Here is a 20,188-nt window from a genome sequence, read left to right as displayed (position 1 = left end):
TGTCATGGTAGGTTTACAACACTGATCAAACCCCTGTATAAAGCAGTATCTTGCATATCAGTCTACAGATACACTCGAAGAATCAGGAACACAGCACTCAAAACACAACTGCCTGGATTTTCAGGGTTTTTAGCTTCCTCCACTAGGTTCTCTCCAGTTACACACTCTAGTGATGGCATTCGTCAACACTCATTTTATTACACATTTTATTACCAATGAAAAGATGCCACACATCATATGAAAAATAATATTCCCTTAACAGTTCATGGCCAATCAACAAGTTTACATCCATAATCATCAATCCCCACTTCCCTCCCACAGGAAGAACCAGTCTGAATCACTTATCTGTATTCAAGGTGAATGCTTCAGGGACCAGTGCTTCTGCCCACATGGCTCCAGATGGATACACCTATATTGGCAACAGACTTTCCAAATGTTTTGGTGTTGTTGGCAACCTCTGGCCAAGAATGTGTGCCTCTAGACTCATGCAACGATCCAGTTGAGTCCTTTCAGCATTTAGTAATGTTTCTCTTAGCAACCAAGAGATCATCCTAACAGTGCCATTTTGTATCTACTGCTATCTAAATCCACACGGATATCTAAAGGAAACATTTGGGGGTCTGGAGAGAGTTGCTAACACTACAGAGCACGCCCCATCCAAAAGGAGAAAACCACCCCACAATACCAAACCATGTGAATAATGTCCTCTTTTTGCATCATACATCTCAAGCAGAGCAGCAAATCTACCAGCTCTATCCTCCATGGTCTATCCCACATAAAATAGGCACGATGTAGGTGCTTCATTCGTACCAAGCATTGCCTCCAACCCTAAAGCTGCACAGTCCTTCTTGATGCATTGAAGCTTTAGTATGACCAGGGTCTTGGAAGACATATCTTATTGCCTCTTAATGTCAATGTTAGAAATGGGATCTCTGGTGAGCGAAGGCTTGCGCCAAAGTCAGGCAGAGACCACCACTTGTCAGGGCAAGGGAGTTACACGCCTGCTCACCCAGTTGGTAGCTTGGCACAAGCAGTCAGGCTTATCCCGGAGGCCATGTGTACAGCGTTTGCGCAAAACACTCACAGCAACAACATACTAGGCACACCACAAAAGGAACTCCAAACAAGGTTATATCAAAAATAGCCTTTGTATTCTCATAACACATTAGAATAGTAATCACATAATATACATTGTGCCACCTGGCACTAGGTAATATCTACAAGGGATTATGTACACCTGACGGGGCCAACTGGACAGTCAGTACCATCATAAAGTGAACTTAGTACATGTAGGACATATCATAAACGTACAACCAGTAATCATTGGCAAACACTGTACTCAGCATCATCCTGCAACGTAAACCATATTATGCACAGTATCACATTTAGGCGTGAAATACATTCTGCGCCAACCTCACCAGCATAAACACATTATGCAATCATCTTGTAAGTCTAAACACATTAGACCATAACCTCACCAGCATAAATACATTATGCAGTAGCATATAAACAAAACTCTTAGATTAGGTAATAACCTCCTAAACATAAATCATAGAATGCAAATTACCTCATAACCATAAACCACATTAGAAGCATAAATCATGGTGCATAACTCTCAGGACATGAATCACATTTCCTAGCACCACATAAATCACATAAGAGCCTGGCACCCTACAAACCTAACAGTCCCCCTGCCAACTGGCCATCTCAATGGGGCTCAAATGCCCTATGTCCAAATTGTCAGGGCTGCTGCCAAGGCAGCGCAATCCAAATTGCACCATTGCGCTGGGGCAGAGGAGTGAATTTCACTCCTATATCTTTCAAACATGCCCCCAAAGAACTGTTGGCCTAAATGTTGCAGCTGACGCTACTTGGCATCCAGCTGTAAAGCAAAAAAGCCCTGGCACCACCGTGCCCTCTCCTGTCCCTCTCAGGGACTTTTATTCAAATATGCGCCAAATGTTGCAGCTGCCCACTGTCAGGTGGGGCAGCTGGAAAGGAAATCAGCACTGGCACCACAACAAAAAAATGCCCCCTCAGGCATTAACACCGGCACTCACTGTGCCCACAGGAGTCCTCTCTGGGACTTGGGACGCAAATGGGGCCAACGTTGCAGCTGTCCGCCACAGAGGTACAGCTGTGAGCAAAAATGGACCACAAGCACTCAGCACGTTGGAGCCCTCCTCTGAGGGCTCTATAATCGAACTGCCTCCACCGCCATAAAAATAGGCGCCGGCACTCAACTGCCTTGGGATGCACCCAAGGCCCACTCCGGGACTTGGTGAAACAAGTGGCCCCAATCATGGGAGCGGCCCGCCCTCTTGCGGTCCGCTTTGGACTAGGAACTCGCGCTGTGCCTCGATCGGCACCACAAATGGAGAAGCCCTACTCACTGGACTCCTGCGCAGGAATCCTCCTGTCTCCTCTCTTCACTGGTCACCCGTCGGTGCCTGCGACCTTCCTCCCCCTCTGCCAGGTGGGGGGAGACTGAAACACCGCCACTGGAGCCTGCTAGGCTCAGTCCTCTCTCACCGGGGCTTCCTCTGGCCATCACCACGGGACTCTCCCCCGCTCACGGGAGCCCCGCACAGACTTCAGGCCAATCGCTGCAGGCCCCACCCACAGTCAGCCGCGGACGCCTGTCTTCCGGTTTTGGTGCTCCCCGGGCCGCAGCGGTGATCTCCTTGGCACACGCGGGATGGGCACCCGCCATGATTAAAGACAACACCACATGCGGGGTGGGCATCGCCATTAAAGAATCCCATACACTGCAATAACGCGGGGTAGGCTCCCGCCATTCAGATAACAGCACAAAGCGGGGTGGGCACCCGCAAAAGGCACCATGATGCGGGGTGGGCACCCACTCGCTCCCCACAATTCGGGGGAATCCCTACACTGGGGATTCCCTCTCTCTCTTCATGCAGCATCTCGCTGCAAAGCCCACGTGCTCCTCTGCTCCTAGAAATTAGAATATAGGGCTCACGAGGCACTTAGGAGCCACAGCTCCAACAGCAGAAAGTCCTGAAAGATCAAGAGGGCAATGCAGGGCCCAGGGAGGCAAGCCCTCATGGCAGTTCCTCCTGGGCCCCAGCAGCAGCACGCCCCAGCAGGCTTCAGGAACAGCACACCAGCATCATGGAAGAGAACATTTTCATGGGGTCACAGCCCCTAGTTATACCAACATTTCCATTGTCTGTAGTGCAGGGCATGGGGAACCAGATGCAACTGGTTCAGGGGGGATTTGGAGTACTTTGTTTTGCGAGCTCCTCTTCCCCTTGGTCAGGTGGGGGTTAGGTGATCAGACACACCACATGGGGTGGAGCCAGCATAGTACAGGGCAGGCACACTCCTATTCAGAGTCAGGGGATTACTCCTCCCACTACTCCCAGCACAGATGTCCTATTCAGCCAAGCGTGGACTCACCCTGCCCCTCCTGGAGCCACACACACCTCCCAGCCCCTGTCACTCACAAGCCAGACATGCAATTCACAACAGGCAGGCACATAGCACACAGAAATGCAAACTTCTAAAAGTGGCATTTCTCCCATAGTCATAATACACCTACGCACACCATTGCGCAGCATTTATTCTCACAATTTCATATATACCAAACTCGACCACTCTGCTCCTCCCATACCATGAATTACCACTGACACAAACTGATCAGGGAATCCCAATGCATTCCTATGGGAGGGCAGGCCAATCTCACCACCGTAACACAGAGGGCGCACGCACTTTACACTGGACCACAGAGCTAAAGTGCCCAGAGGCCTAAAACCACCAATACCAGGTTACAGAAAAAGGCTAGGAGAATGCAAAAAGTTTCGGGGTGAACCTCCCAAAAAAGCCCAAGTCCAACAGTCAACAGTTTTCCTCACCAAATTCTTTGTAAGTTCCTTGTTTGTTCTAGGTGATCCCTGATCCAGTAGGACAGTGTCCATGGCAATTAACCTTTTTACCTTGCCCTATAGTGTAAATTCTGACAACCTGATGAATGTCCTTTGTGGAGCTCCTCCAAAGCTCTCTGACTTTAAGAATATTCCAAGATAGATCCAACGTCCTTACCCACATGGAGATATACAACTGCCCTAACAACTTTACTATTTAGGCTCTTATTGCATTTTTGGGGTCTTTGATTTTATTCTCCAAAGTGATCATGGAGAAAAAGGCATATTCTTAAAAAGGCTTGTTGCTGGATAGCGCCCTGCTGTTTTTGAGTCAGTAAGTTCATGTATCTAATTCAGCTGTTCTGTTTCTGAACTTCACTTTCTGCACTGTCCAGTCTGGAACTAATTTGCACCAATGAGGAGTATAGTGATGTGACTTTATTGTAGGTAAAATATGAGGAGCTATTGTCCTATGAAAGCAGGGCAGTCTCTTCCTCTTACTTTCAGTTGCACAGGCAGCCAATAAGAAAATGTAGTTTGGAACTGCTCATGGTGTATTGGCGAGTTTCTGGGAGAAGGGAGCGTAATCAGAATGCTCCTTACCCAAGCACTTGCTTTGGAGGTAGCATGCTCTCTGCTTAGTCAAACCATGTTTAGAACTTAATCCACTCATACGGCTTTGTCAACTCTGCAGCATGCTGGGATGTAAATAGGTCCTATTCTTTAGGAACTACCATATTTACAGCAAGAATGAACAGGTGCAACTTTCACCACCTTGGGTCCTGCTCAGCAATGTTACAGCCTCAGCAGTGCCATCTTGAGAGAGTGGCTCAAGCATCTTTAAGGGGGAACTCCTCTCGGTTGTCTCAAGATCAGCAAGCAATGGCGTCAAAGGAGCCCACCACTTTCTGCATCTCATTCATCAACGCAATTGCTTAGGTACTCAGTCAGTCCCTGAGCACTACCTCAAAGACGTAATCCTACCACAGCTCAATAGGAAACCGAGCATCAAGAACATTGAAGGCTCAATTACCCTTTCAAAATTATTCTCAAGTGATTTCTTCTGGTTTTCTTTTAATTTCAATGTGGAAACAATATCATAGATTCCCATTTTTTAATGACCTTAAAATAAAAATTCATCCCAGGTTGGTGAAATTCTGGTCAGATGGCAGTCCTCACAATCTGGAAGGGGGAAAATGCCTTTTATGAAGATTAATGACTGTTCCCAAGTGGTAAAGGATGCCTTCGCTGAAGCCTGCACTTCACTGTTTGTTACTGAGGAGTACTTCCTTCACCATCTATCACTGATAGCAGGGCTGCGATCAACAGGCAGAATGAATGGCCTAAGTTTCTATTTGGTGCTCTACTAAGCTCCGTTTCATTCTCATACTCTTGAAGTTTCACTCATCAATGAAAGAAGCATAACACTATAGGAGAAAAATGTCATAACCTACGGCTCACTCGTGCTATTTTACATGACCCTGTGCTGTTTTGTGACTGTAATCTCTACTTCCTGACTTTACTTACGCTTTCCTCCATTTGAACTCCCTTTAATGTTAACTACACAGAAAACATACTGTAAAACTGTTCATATTGAGTCACAACAACTCTTACCTCGGTTTCTTTTTTCATCCGGTGCCATAGTCCTTGGTAGGCTTCAAATCGTATCCTGCTGTCCTCTGAATCTGTATCCTGGCTCTTGTTAAAGTAATCAGCTTCCAAACAAAATATCAAACAAACAGGAAACATTTATCTTTCCATTACTTTTTAGACATGAATAGAATCCTTTACACTAATCAAGCAATATTCCAGCAACTGGTGCGATAGCTTTTTCTAGGTCTCACTAATTTGCTTCCAGGATGTGGGAGCAAGTACCAAGCCAATCACTACCAGTGTGCTCAGGGATAGCTGGTTGATGCAGCGGAGACAAAATAAATGTTACTCAAACCACTGTGGAGAAGGGTCAAACAAAAAACACTAGAAGACTCCACTGACAACAATCGAGTAAAAAACACAAAAACACAAGCATTGGTGGGAAACAGAAACAATCACAGGATGAGCAGTGAAAGCATTCTGGAAAACACACAACAGGTCTTTTGTGGGTTCATGATTATTTCACTGCAGCACATTTCATAAAAACACCATTCATAGAAACAATGTTTTCAATTAAAAAAAAAAGTTAAATCACAATGTATCAAACTCTATTAAAACGGATATTTCAACCGCAAACTATTGGGAGAAAAACCTTTACATTTAACAACAGTGTAGATTTTCAATAGGTAACTTTCTTTCAAAATGATTTTTGTAGATTGTTTTAACACACTTTCCAAAACTATCAAAAAACCTAAACCTTCCCTTAATCTTACATTTATTCCTAACAACTCCTTAACCTAACACTAACACATGCATGTTCCTAAACCTCACCCAAATCTTACTGCGATACTCGATAACAATTTTCCTGACTATTACATAACCCTAACTCTGATACAAATCTCGGGCTCTGCAGCAATTGTTAACCTGGCCCCAATAATTCCTCGACCCTCCCTAGATTCTATACAAACCATAACCATAATTGCAGTGGCGGCCGCCACGAAACTCAAGTGGGTTGTGGGGGATGGGATGGATTAGGGAAATAATAATTTTAAAAAACAACAATAAAACACTACTTACCTGTTCTGTCGCCAACGCTGCCGTCAGCCTCGGTGCTCCTCTTCTCTCCTTATGGTATCCCAGCAGTCCCTGGGACACCAGCACAGGCCCCCACCCAATCCCGGCACTGCTCTCAATAGTATGAGAGCAGCGCCAGGATTGGATTGGTCTGAGAGGTTTGGTTTGCTACTCAGACAGTAACTGGGAGTCTGGCTGTTCCTCCAACCCAGCTGTGTTGCACAGCCAGGTTGGAGAAACAGCCAAAGCTAAGTGCGCATGATGGTTTGGCCGGGCTAAGACGGCCAGCCAAATTGCCATGTGCACAATCAGTGCTGCACTTCTCCTTCCCTGCTGTCATCAGGGCCCCGCCCAGACTTGGCTGGCTCGAGCAGGGAAAGAAAAATGATAATAAATTGATCTTTCCGCGGGGGGGGGGGGGGGGGGGGGGGTCGACGCTCGTCCGCCATAGTGGAGAAGCAGCCGCTGCATAATTGTGACCTTAAACCAAGACGGAGGTTAACCTTCACACAAACCTTGACCACTGCCCACATTTTATTAGTAGCCTTTACCCTTATCATATCCTTAACACCCACCCCTCACCCTAATCTTAACTCTATCCTTATTATTCCAATTTATATAAAATGCATTTCGCAGATTGGAAAAACACAAAGAACAGCTTTTTCAATTACAAACAGTGGGATGTGTTGGGGTGAATTGAAAATATACTCGTTTACAAGTTTGCACTTACCAGAACTCTATTGTCATGTCGCTCACATTGCGAAGTGTAGGGTTTTATGGCAATGCACCAGATTCACCCCTTTCCTGTGCACTAAAGTTTAACTCTCATGCCTAAAAAGGTAAGCTGCTAGTGCAAATACACTCATTCTGCTCCACGCAACGTGTGGACTTTTACACCCTCAGATAGACTGTTGTGCTGCTGTCAAGCTGTGAACTAATAGATTGTCAACTGTACTAAGGTTAAGGCTGGGGACAGAAAGGGGTTTTATGGGAATATAAAGAGTGGTCACGTAAAGTGTGGGTAATGCCCACAATTTTAAGATTGTGCTTTATGTTTGTGAACATAAATAAAACTTTTTGCATAGTGTTTTCCACTCGGAAAACATGCACAAAACTATTCCTGCAAAAGACACAGGTAACCGAGTGCCTAGGATGGGACAGGGAAGGTAAGACCATCAAATTAGAGGGAGATTTCGAGAGTAGGATCATTCCACATGGAAAAATATTCTCTGTAGAGACAAAAAAGTGAAAATGTATATTGTGGTATGCAAGTACAAACCCACAATATTTATTCCTGCAGATTGTCCACATTCCAGTCTGTGCCAGTCTGTGTGTCTTAGGTAGCATGGAATTTAAAATATATCAGGGGGGTGCATGTGCTTCTGAGGGGGCTCTGTCACCACTCCAGCTTGGCAGCCCGCCCACCTAAAAAACACTAAGCCATTTTCAGGTACAATAGTTTCCAAAACATTATTATTATTTTTTTTTTAAAACAATTTTTATTGTAGGCATACCTGTACAGGTCAATACACACATAGAGGTAGCATCATAAGTTTTAGCAGATATAGAATACATCCCGTCAACCAGTACACAGCCGTTCAGCCCACAACCCGGGGGCCGGGCGGCGTTGAAGCCTCTGCTCACCCATGCCTGACGTTCAATACAGAGGAGCGGTTAGTGTACGGATGAAGTGTATGACTACTTTTATGGCCCTACTAACCTACGCGCTGATCCCCAACTCCCCTTCCCTGCGCCAACCTAGAACTCCCCCCCCCCCCCCACCCCCACCCGTACACCATCACCCGCCTAAGACTACGCTGGTACCATCTTTGGGTTGCTGACTTCGGTCTCCCTACATTCCTGCTGCTCCTAGGGCCTCAGCTCGCCTTCTCCGTCCCCCTCCCCCTCGGGAGTCTCCTCCTCTGCATCAGCTTCGCTATCCCTGAGTTCCTGCACCATCACTTCCCATGCGGACGCAGTGTCAGCCGCAGCCTGGCTAGGGGTCCTGCGCGCAATTTGGTATCTGTGTGTGCTGTCAGCCGTGGCCCACTTTAGGAACTCCTGCCGCCATCTCCGTGGAGTAGGCCCCATCCTCGCCTTCCAGTTCTTAGTGATCTCCCTCTTAGCCACCATCAGTCCCATGTCGATAAACTTACTCGTGAGCTTATTTTTGGGGGTATGGGGAAACCAGTGCAAAAGACATTCCGCCGGTCCGTACTCTATGGATCTTCCCGTCACCTCATTCAGCATCTCCCCCACTTCCTGCCAATAATCTCGTAGGGCCGGGCATGCCCACAGCATGTGTACTAACTCAGCCCCCTCCTCCGGGCACCGGGGGCAGGCTGCCGTGTCATCGCCAAAATACCGCCTGATTCTACCTGGGGTCATGTATGCCCTATGCAACACATAGTAGTGGATCAGCTGGAACCTGGCGTTTCTCGTGCTGTTGCGTGCCCTACGGACAAGCTGTGCCCACGTCGTGTCCGGTATGTCCCTATTCAGTTCCGCCTCCCATTTCGTTTTTAGGGATGTGAGAGGAGGGATATTCTCCCTAAGCATCCGACCATATAGGCATGTAACCGCCTTAATCGTGCCCGCCGCCATCATGGTGTACTGGCACGCCGCTGCCGTCCCGGGCTCCACAAGTCCCGTGCCCCAGTGGGCGTGCATCGCCCTGGTGACTCCTGCATGCAGCAGAAATCCCCCTCTCGGGATACCGAAGCGGTCGATTAGCTCCTGGAACGGGAGCAGTGCGCCATTCTCAAAAAGGTCCCCTACTACCTGTATCCCCGCCTCCTCCCACTCCTGTAGTTGCGACCAGTCGCCGCCATGCGGTAAGGCCGTTAACATGTCCAGTGGTATCTCAGGCGCGTATGGGCGCTGGGTACCCGCTCTCTTCTGGGTCCGGTTCCAGCAGTGACGGTACGTGCGCTGTTCCAGCGATAAATCCCGACCGTCCAGCCGTTGTTGGAGGGTTATATACGCCAGGACGTGCCTGGGCGTCCCCCGCGAGTTTTCGTCCTCTGGGCCCCGAAATACTCTCGCTACTTCCTGCGTGAAGACTTGCAATTGTGCCGCTAGGTAATATAGCTCAAAGTCTGGCACTGCCAAACCCCCCTCATCCTTCGGGCGAGAGAGCGTGGCCAGCGCTACTCTGCATCGTCCCGCTCCCCAAATGAACGACGTGATTTGAGATTTAAGGAGCTTAAAGAAGGAGCCAGGTATCCAGATTGGGAGCGTCCGGAAATAATACAGTAATCTCGGCAAGGCAACCATCTTCAGGAGGGAAATCCGGCCCGCTACTGATAGTGGTAACGTGGACCAGAAGGACATACAGCCCCTCAGTCCACGTACGCATCGTCCCAGGTTGCCCTCAAGCAAGTCCTCCGGCCTATGGTAAATATGGACCCCCAGGTATTTCATGCAGGTAGGGTTCCAGGTCGCCTCCGACTGATGTTGTGGCTGGGCAGTGCCCCCCAGTAGTGGGAACAAACTCGTCTTGGGCCAGTTAACCCGCAGGCCCGACATCTCTCCGAAGCTTTCCAGTAGAGCTTCCGCTCTCCGTAAGTCCTCACCCCCGTCGCAGAGGAACAGTAATAAGTCATCGGCATACAGCGAGATGAAATGCTGACCGTCTCGGGCCCGCACTCCGCGGGTGTGCCGCCCCGTTCGGGCCGCAGCCGCCAGCGGCTCAATAGCCAGTGCAAAGAGAAGCGGTGACAGGGAGCAGCCCTGACGAGTGCCCCGCTCCACCGAGTATCTGAGGGATACCGCCGGTCCCACCCTCACCCTTGCAATTGCTTCCGCGTATAGGACCTTCGTCCAATGGATATAACCAGCTCCCAAACCAAAGCGCTCCATGACAGCATAGAGGTAATCCCACTCGAGGCTGTCGAAGGCCTTTTCAATATCAACCGAGAGGACCAGTTCCGTCCCTGCCCCGTCGATCAGCCCGTCCAGAAGCCGGATGAGCCTCCTGATATTGATCGTGGTGTTACGGTTCGGTATAAAACCGTTCTGGTCGTCGTGCACAAGCCCCGCCATGTGAGGCAGGAGCCTCGCCGCTAGAATGGAACTCAGGATTTTATAGTCTGCGGTGAGCATAGAGAGCGGTCTATAGGACGCAGGGTCAGCACTCTCCCTGCCGGGCTTCAGCAGTGGGACCACTAACGCCTCCCTCATCGACTGTGGTAGCCGTCCCGACGCCTTAGCCTCCTTATAGACAGTCAGGAGTCGCGGTGCCAGTACATCCAGATGTTTGTTATAGAACTCTATGGGGAGTCCGTCTATCCCCGGCGATTTGTTCCTCGCCATGCGCCGCACCGCCGATCGTATCTCCCCCACATCAACGTCCGACCCCAAGTCCTTCGCTTGCTCAGCCTCTATCTGGCGTAGGGGCAGATCAGCCAGGAAGGGTCCCACCAGTTCCGTCCTGCTTCCCCGGGCACTCTTGTACAGGCCCTCGTAATATTTCTGGAAGGCGTCGACTATGCCCAGCTGAGTTTGCTGAAGCACGCCCGACACATCCCGCAGTTGGAGTATGGGAGCGCATCGTCTGGTGGGGTTCGAGAGCCACGCTAGGAGGGTACCCGCTTTATCGCCGTCAACATGGGAGCGCAGCACATAGCGCTTGTAGTCAAAGGCTCGGAGCCTCTCTACTTCAACGGCCACCGACTCCCTGGCCAAACAGAGAGACTCCTGGAGGTCCGGGTGTCCGGGCCGCCTCCTCTCCGCCTCCCGCAGCCTAGCGTCCGCCGCAGCCAAATCGCCCAGCAGTACCTTCCGCACGCCTACATAATCCCTGATACAGATACCCCTCACCACTACCTTGAAAGCGTCCCACTCCGCCGCCCTTGAGGTCGCCGTCCCTTCGTTCTCCGTGAAATACGAGGTCACTCCTTCCGCTAGGGCCGCCCCGAAAAGGGGGTCCTCCAGCGTCTCAGGCCGCAGTCTCCAGAGCGGAACCCTGGGCTTCCTCGCCGTCCACGCCAACCGGATCAGGAGCGGATTATGATCCGAGATTGTTCTCGTCAGGTACTCAGAGTCAGTGACGTATGGCAGCACCTCCCGGGAGCAAAGTATGGTGTCCAAACGGACATGCAAGTCATGGAGCCCGGAGAAAAATGAATAATCCCGGTCAGTCGGGTGTTGCCCTCTCCAGACGTCTATAAGTTCCCAGCTCTCCTGCCAGTCCCGCCGACCTCTAGAGAGCCTGTAAACCGGGGAGTCACGAAGGGGGGGGTGAGACCTGTCCAGCAAGGGGTCGGCAATGGAGTTAAAGTCACCCCCCAGCAGGACCGGGCCTGCAAGGGAGTGGGCCAGCGTCCCTGACAGCGTCGCGAGGAAAGCCAGCTGGTCCGAGTTTGGGGCATAAATGCTAGCTAATACTATATCCCTACCTTCAAGTTTCCCCTCCACCACCACATACCTCCCTTCCTGGTCAACCCATTGGCGTGTGAGGTGAAAAGGCGTGCCTGCCCTAATCCAAATGAGCACTCCTCGCGCATAGGCCGAATAGCTAGTGTGATAAACCTGCCCCCGCCATCTCCTTTGCAACGCCTCCCCCTCCTGCCGTGTGAGATGCGTCTCCTGTAGCAATGCGATGTGCACTCCCCTCCGTACTAAATAGGCATGTATTTTGTGTCTGCGCTGCATAGTGTGTAGGCCCCGGACATTCCAGGTGATACAGGTCAATCCGTTTACATTAGCCATTATCCCAGTAATCCGGTCGAAACACTCCCTCCGTGTCCAGTCCTTCGGCGGTGATGGTGCCCCCTCTGAAAACAACAAAACTCCCCAACATCCCTACCCATGGTACACCCAGGGTCAACAACTGCAAAAAAAGGCAAACAGTCCCCAACTGTGGAACCCCCCCCTCCCCCAGAACAGGCCCCAATATCGAAATACCAGTCCCCATCCAAACTCCCGCACCTGAAGACCCAGGTCTCAACTACACAGCCGTAGCTGTGGGTGCCTTAAGGGCCTACGGAGCACGGCCTTGCCCAGAGGGAGGCCGCGATGCCCATCTCCACCCTCCCTCCCCGGTTCCTCATGGCCCCTCTGCCCTGAGCCCCGCTGCGTGCCCCGGCCCCCACTATGTGTATAGGCAATGGTCCCCCCTCACAGTTCCCCAATCATTACCCATACTGCAACGACAGTAGTTCAAACATTGTGGATCTCGTCCGCCGTCTGCGGCGTCACCAGCGGCCCCTCCTTGCGGTGAATCTCCGATAGGTCCGACTCCGATCCAGAGGCCGAGACATGAGTATCCGAGTCCGTGGCCCCCCTAGATCCGGGACCCACTGCCCGACCAAGCTTCACCACCTCCAGCAGCGCCGCCTGCCGTTCCGCGTCAGTCTGAGAGGCCGATGGGCCTAGCTTCCCTCGCCCCCGTTTCCGTAGTCTCCTCGATTTCCGCAGCCGTTTGGGCGAGCGCTCCCGCTCTTTCTCTCGCTCTTCTCTCACCCTCGCGCCGTCAGTCCCGGCCTTGTATGTCTCCCACCAGTCCCAGGCTTCCGCTGAAGTCGCAAAGAAGATCGCCTTGTCGTCCACTACCACTCGTAGCCTGGCTGGGAAGAGCAAGGAGTAGGCAATCCCTTCATTCCGCAGTTCCCTCTTGATCGTGAGGAAGGAAGCTCGTTGTTTCTGCGTTTCGAAGGTAAAGTCCGGAAAAAGTGTCACTCTACTGTTTGCAATCTGGAAGGGGCCGTCCTCACGAGCCTTCCGCAGGAGCAGATCTCTGTCCTTGTGGTGTAGCAACTTGGCTATGATCGGTCTGGGTGGGAGCCCAGGCTTGGGCGGTCCTGAGGGGACCCTGTGGGCCCGTTCCAGAGTGAAGAACGGCGAAAGCCCTTCCGGCGCCACCACCGATTTCAGCCATTCCTCCATGTAGGCAATCATGTCCCCCGTCCCCTCCGTCTCCGGCACACCGACGATCCGCACGTTGCTGCGGCGGTTCCTATTTTCCGCATCCTCCGCTCGCCTTTCCAGGGTGCTTATGCGGTCCAGGGCCTCCGTCAGCTTACTCTCCATCGCCTTGTGAGCCGGCGCCATGACCTCGAGCACCACTTCAGCCTCCTTGACTCTGTCTCTTAGTTTGTCATGGTCCGCCCGGAGTAGGCCCAACCCCGACGCCACCTGCGCTATGTCGTTGTGGAGCGCATCCCTGGTGGCCGTTATGGCTTCCAGTATCCGGTCCTGCAATCGCTGCAGGTCAGTCTGCTCAGCGGGGGCCCCCTCCACCACCTCCGACGTTGCCGCCTCCTCCACTCTGGCCCTTGGTTTCCCCATCGTGGCCGGCCTCGCCGCTTCCGCTGTCTTCGCCTGCCTGTTGTCCTCGGGCCCCGGCCACGTGGTCCACCCCTGTGCGCTATGGGGTCCCGCTGCTCAAGCACAGCGCCCCAGAGTAGGCGTCCGTCGTGCTGTCCGACCCCCCGGATGCTGTGGGGCAACGTGCACTCCCCCCTGGGGCGGCGCGGGATGCTGGGCGCCGCCAAAGCCCCTTCAATGTCCCTCGGGGTCCTTCCTCATGCCCCCATATGCTGCACGGGCCACTGCTGTGGGGGCGAGGGGGGAGGGGGGCCCAGGATGCACAGCTCCGCGCACCGTTCCCTTCGGACCCCCTCTCAGGGCGGCCCCCGCTCACCTGCTGAATCGGCCGGCGTCTGGGGCTTGGGTGGAGCTCCGGTGCTCGTTCTCCCGGCCAGGAGTTCGCCAGGAAGCCTCGCCCGCAGGAGCGGACCCGGGCGGCCGTCCCCGCCCACTCCGATTACACCGCGTACCGCAGCCGGGCCCTAAGGAGCAATCCTTGCCTTGGGGGGTCCGTTGCTGCCGGCGATCGCGCCCTCCCCATGCACGCCGGCAGTGGGTTCCTCTGGCAGCCCTCCGCCTTTCAGGATTCCGCCGAGGCAGCCATCTTGCTCGGCGCCGTCCTCCCCTCCGCTCCAGGGGCCGCCGCGATCGGCGGTCGTTCTCAGTTCTGCGACGCCGTCGGCAGCCCAGATCTCGTCCGAGCAGGCACCGCCGGTTCGGTAATCGGCGCCGGGGCACACACGGGCTTCCCGGCCCTTTTGTCAGGAGTCTTGTGGGGAAGAGGCGCGGAGCTCCGGGCTCACGCCGCCATTTCCCTCGGCGCTCAAGCCACGCCCCCATAGTTTCCAAAACATTATAACGAACTTTTTAACATTGACAATGTCAATAGCCCTGACTTATATCTTAAAGTGTTTTTTCGGTCACTGATGAGCTTAGCACTCAATAAGTCACCATGCATACACCGTTATTCATTCTTGCACTTATTCAACCATTCATCAACCCACAGACTCAATCTTCCCTGTATCCACTTAGTAATCAGCAATAAAACAGACACAAATTTCCACAAGTATCTAAAATATCTAAAAAGTAAATTTAAAAGAAGAAAAAAGAAAACATATTGCCAACTAAACCTGGTGGGCATATGCATGCAATACAAATATAAAATTAAACATAGTGGTTGGACATCTTGTAATTGTATTGTACACAGTGTATCATTATTTTAAAGTTCCAAGGTAGCTGCCACACTAGAAGCAATGTGTTGACCATCTTGGAGCAGTAAAAAACAAAGCTACACTATGCACAATACCATTTCAAGGTAGCCGGTCACTACACATCGCACTGAGGAGCTATCTTCGAATACTAATAAGTGTATAGTGCATCTCTGTCATACTAAAGCAAGCTGCCCAACACAATATTTCTAAACAAGGTGGCCATCTTGAAAAGGTAAAACAATGATACACTATGCTCTCCCGAGATAGCCATCCAATAAACAAATAGTGGCGGAACAGGATGCAGCACACAGCATGTGAAACTAGGGTCAAGCGATCAGCTCGGTAGGACTGTATGGAGAGCCGCAAGAAGTAAAAAAATTAAAAATAAAAGGAGAGAGAACAAAAAAAATTAAAGGGAGACTATGTAAACAAAAAAAATTAAAACTAAAGGACTGACACCAGCCTAACATAGCACACTCATTTTTAGGTGGTTGTGCTCATCTGATCAGGCCAAATGCCATCCATTACTCACAGGGCAATACAACCAATAGCGGATATGGGCTAATAATTGCTTCATGCAGTATATTGTCATGGGGAGAAGTAGAAGGAGAATGGCACTGAAACAGACGGACAAGGGTGGACCAAAAGACTCTATGCATGTGTATATTATATAGGTTTAATTATTATTCTTTTTTATACAAGGGACTGGCAGACAGCCTCAAGCTCCATCAACGATTACCACAGTAATCATCTTCTACCCTAATGGGTTTAGCCGAGAAAGTAACCAACATCAAAACTCTTCCTTACTAGCTTAATATGCAAGATTCCATGTAACAGGCATTAAAGGTCTATTGGCTTTAATAAATACATTTCACAATAAGTAAGTCAGGCCTACTACCATTGCCGTAACTTTTCATAATAAATAGATCAGACCAATTGGCATCTGACATAACTTTTCCCAGCGAACCAATCAAGCCTATAACTATCATCATTTGCTTGTCACCATAATGAACTGAGGCCTTCTGTATTGCACATAAGCTGCCAACTGTCAGGAAATGTCATTTTTTGTACATATCTTTTTATTGCAGCAAAATAAATTGTACAAGCAGGTCACATATGTCATTTCAATCGTTGTCTGTCCTATCTAGGAATTTCCAATTCACCAGTCACACAGCCATTTAGCTCACACCCAGGGGTCGAGCGGCGCAATTCAGGAATGGAGAAAGTTATGATCTGGTGAAGACAGCATGGTGCAGTGACAGCCAGTAGTCCAGAAAATTGCAGTGCTGCTTTTCAACCCTCCCACCCCCCGCATTTCCACAATTGTTGAACAACTCAACTAGTCCCTCCCCTCCCTCTCTAAACAACCCCTTATCCGCCCAACCCTACCAACCCCCCTCCCCCAGTCCTACCCCCTCCGCCCCCCTCCTCACCCCCCACCCCACCCAGGCGTGCCAGAGTTCCACCAGTGCGAGCTTGCATCCACCCCGATCAAACCAGACCTTAATCATACTAGCAGGAGGAATCCACAAAAATTGTCAGTCATCACGTAGGAAGTAAGGAAACAAGGGAGGGAGGCTAGGCGAGCGCTACCCTAGGTGGCGACGCCGCCGGTTCAGGACTAGGCGCGGGGGTGTCTTCATCATCCAGGTCTACAAGTGTGAGGTCAAAGACCATTTTTTCCCATGCCCTGGCCTTCTCTAGAGCAGTGTCAGTGCCCGCTCGAAGTGCAGCCTGCAGCCGGAGCTCCCCCTCACACCGGGCCCATCTTTTAAGTTCATTCTTCCACCTTTCTACAGTGGGGCCCCTACTAGCTTTCCATTGGGATGTTATGGTACGTTTCGCTAAAAGCAGGCCCAGATCCAGAAACTTGCTAGTGATTTTGTTCTTTGATGTGTGTGGGAACCAATGTAGGATGCAGTGTGCCATGGTAAGTTGCAAGTCCCTCTCCGTAACCTCCCTCAGGCAATCCACTACCTCCTGCCAGAAGGGACTTAACTCCGGACAGGACCAGAACATGTGTTGGAAGTCAGCCAAGTCCTCTGGGCACCTCGGGCAGGTCGCTGGATGGGTCGGGAAATATTTATGCAGTTTGTCAGGAGTCAGGTATGCCCTATGCAGGACATAGAAGTGCACCAGCTGAAACCTAGCGTTGCGCGTCCCATTCCGGGCCCGTTCCACTATGCTAGACCATGCCTCATCAGGGATCTCCGTCCTCAGGTCAGCCTCCCATTTTGCTTTCAGGGACAGCAGCGGGGATATAACCTCCGAGATCAGGCGCCTATACAGGCACGTGACAGCTTTGACCGTCCCTGCCATCATCACCACGTATTGGCACCCTAAAGACAGTGGCGGTTCTGTCATGCCCGTTTTCCAGTGCTTGCGGATTGCTGTTGTCAGTGCCGCATGAAGGAGGAAGTCCCCCCCCCCGGCAGGTCAAAGCGATCTCTCAGAAGGTCAAAAGGCAGTAGTACACCATCCTCATAAAGGTCTCCCATTGACTTCAGTCCCAGCAGGTCCCAGTTCTCCAATCGGTGCCATGAGCCCCCATGCGGAAGCACCCCGCACAGCCGGAGCGGGATCTCAGGAGCGTATGGGACTGCAATACGGCCCCTCCTGAGATATCTGTTCCAACATTTCCTGGCCGTCGCAAATTCCCGAGTGAGGTGGAAATCCCCCATCTGGAGTCTCAGAACAATCCGGGATAACACCTGGACCGGTCCCGCCGGCTCCCCTGACCCATCCTCCTCTCTCCTAGCTCTCGCGACCCACTGTGTCAGCCATTGTAGCTGAGACGCCAGGTAGTATAGTTCGTAATCTGGCACCGCTAGCCCTCCTTCTGTTCTAGGGCGGAGAAGTGTATTGTGCGCCACCCTGCGCCTGCCCGCCCCCCACAGGAAGCCAATCACCATCGACCGCAGTCGGCGGAAGTAGCTCACCGGGATCCAGATCGGGAGTGTCCTGAAGAAATAGAGCAGTCTCAGCAGGGTCACCATCTTAAGGAGTGCCACCCTCCCCATTAGTGATAATGGGAGCGTGCTCCAGAAGTCGAAGTTCGCCTTAGTTAGCCTGATCGCCGATCCAATATTGCCCTCAAGGATGTCCGCCTTATCGTGGAAGATCGAGGTACCGAGGTAGCGCAGACTCCTCTCCTCCCATGCCACCTCGTCCGTGGACTGTGGACACATTCTATGTGGGCGGGCCGGGAACAGGTACGACTTCGTCCAGTTCACCCGGAGGCCGGACACCCTGCTCAATGACTTTAGTAGTGACTTAGCTCCTCACAGAGAGGCAGCCGAGTTCGCCAGGAACATCAGCAGGTCATCAGCATACAATGCAATGTGGTGCACCTGTCCATAGACATCCAACCCCTGATATGCCTGCCCCAGTCGGGCTCGCGTCGCAAGGGGTTCGACCGCTATGGCGAACAACAGGGGGGAGAGAGGGCACCCCTGACGGGTACCCCTGCCCACCACCCACATTTCCGAGATAATTCTACCAGTTCGGACCCTCGCCGTTGCATTCCGGTAGAGCAGTGTAGTCCAGTCTATGAAGTCCTCGCCTAGTCCCATTGCGCGCATGACATGGAAAAGGTACGGCCATTCCAGGCTGTCAAAGGCCTTCTCCATGTCAACTGCGAACACCACCGCTTCATCCCCGTCATAGGTGTCAGCCTCCAAGACATGTAGGAGCCTTCTTATATTGAGCGCTGTGTTGCGGGTCGGGATGAAGCCTGATTGGTCCGCGTGGATCAACGTGGACATATGGGGGAGCAAGCGCGACGCTAAGATTTTACTCAGTATTTTATAGTCTTGATTGAGCATGGACAGTGGGGGATACGCCGCTCTGTCCCATGGCTGCTTGCCCGGTTTTAGTAATGGGACGATAAGTGCTTCGCTAGTGGTTACCGGAAGGCCGCCCAACCGTTTCGCCTCATTGTACAGCCATGTCAGTCGGGGCGCCAGGAGGTCGACGTAGGCGAGATAGAACTCCGTGGGGAGCCCGTCAGAGCCCGGTGTCTTGTTCCGTGCCATGCTCTTAATGGCAACTCTCACCTCCCTCTCCTCTATTTTACTCCCGAGTAGCTTCGCGTCTTCCGCCACCAGCTCCGGCAAGTCTAGACCCTCCAGGAATTCCTGGAAGTCGCCCACTGATGGTAGGACCCGGCTGCGATAGAGCTCCGTGTAGTAGTCGTGGAATATCTCATTGATCCCCTGCTGATCAAATTGTGCCACCCCCGGGTGATCTCTGAGTTCAAGGATGACCGAGCTCCGACGAGCAGGGTTGGCCAGCCAGGCCAAAAGGGCCCCCGTTTTATCACGCTCCGAGTGCGCGCGTGTGAGATAGGTCTTGTAGTCGAAGCACCGGAGACGCTCCACCGTCGCCGCTACCAGCTCCCGCGCCTCGAGTAGGGCCTCGTGAATGTCCGGTCGCTCAGGTCTTGCTCTCTCCAGTACCCGTAGTTTCTCGTCCTCCCGCGTAACGTCCGCCAGTAATGTCCTCCTAACTCCCGACGCCGTCGCTATACACTGTCCCCGCACCACGATTTGAAGGCGTCCCATTCAATTGCTGCCGAACCCGCGGTGCCCGCATTGATCTGAAAGTACTCCTCGATATTCGAGGCTATTGTGGTTCGGAAGGCCTGATCATCTAGCGCCTCTGGGCGCAGCTTCCAGGCGGGGATTCGTGGGCGACGCTGCGACCAGCGCAGGTGCACAAGAAGCGGGTTATGATCAGAGATCGTGCGCGTCAGATACTCACTGTGGCGCACCTCTGCATGCACGTCCTGGGAGCACAGGAAGGCATCTATGCGGACGTGTAAGTCATGAAGGGCGGAAAAAAAAGAGTAGTCCCTATCCGACGGGTGGTTCGCTCTCCAGGAGTCGACCAAGTCCCATCGGCATTGCCAGGCAGAACGCGCAAGCGCCAGTTTGCTAGCCGGTGCATTCGGTAGGGGGGGTGCGATCTGTCCAGTGCAGTGTCAGTCAAACTATTGAAATCCCCTCCAAGGAGCATTGGTCCCATCAAGAACGGGGCCAGCTTGTTGGACAGTAATGAGAAAAAGGCAGGTTGTTCAACATTCGGGGCATACAGACAACCCAGTGTCAGATC

General features: G+C 51.9%; 1 protein-coding gene across 1 annotated transcript in view; it reads right to left on the bottom strand.

The window, feature by feature from the left end:
* The window catches only part of ORC3 (origin recognition complex subunit 3), a 308,070-nt gene that overhangs the window by 255,848 nt on the left and 32,034 nt on the right, over window positions 1-20,188 (bottom strand). The window contains exon 3 of the mRNA XM_078648189.1: window positions 5,502-5,602. Coding sequence (XP_078504315.1) covers window positions 5,502-5,602 — 101 coding nt within the window. The remainder of the gene's footprint in view (window positions 1-5,501; window positions 5,603-20,188) is intronic.

Source organism: Lissotriton helveticus, chromosome 6 (assembly GCF_964261635.1).
Source record: "Lissotriton helveticus chromosome 6, aLisHel1.1, whole genome shotgun sequence".
NCBI classification, from domain to species: domain Eukaryota; kingdom Metazoa; phylum Chordata; class Amphibia; order Caudata; family Salamandridae; genus Lissotriton; species Lissotriton helveticus.
Note: the sequence above shows the minus strand (reverse complement) of the source record. Positions and strands in the feature narration are given on the sequence as shown.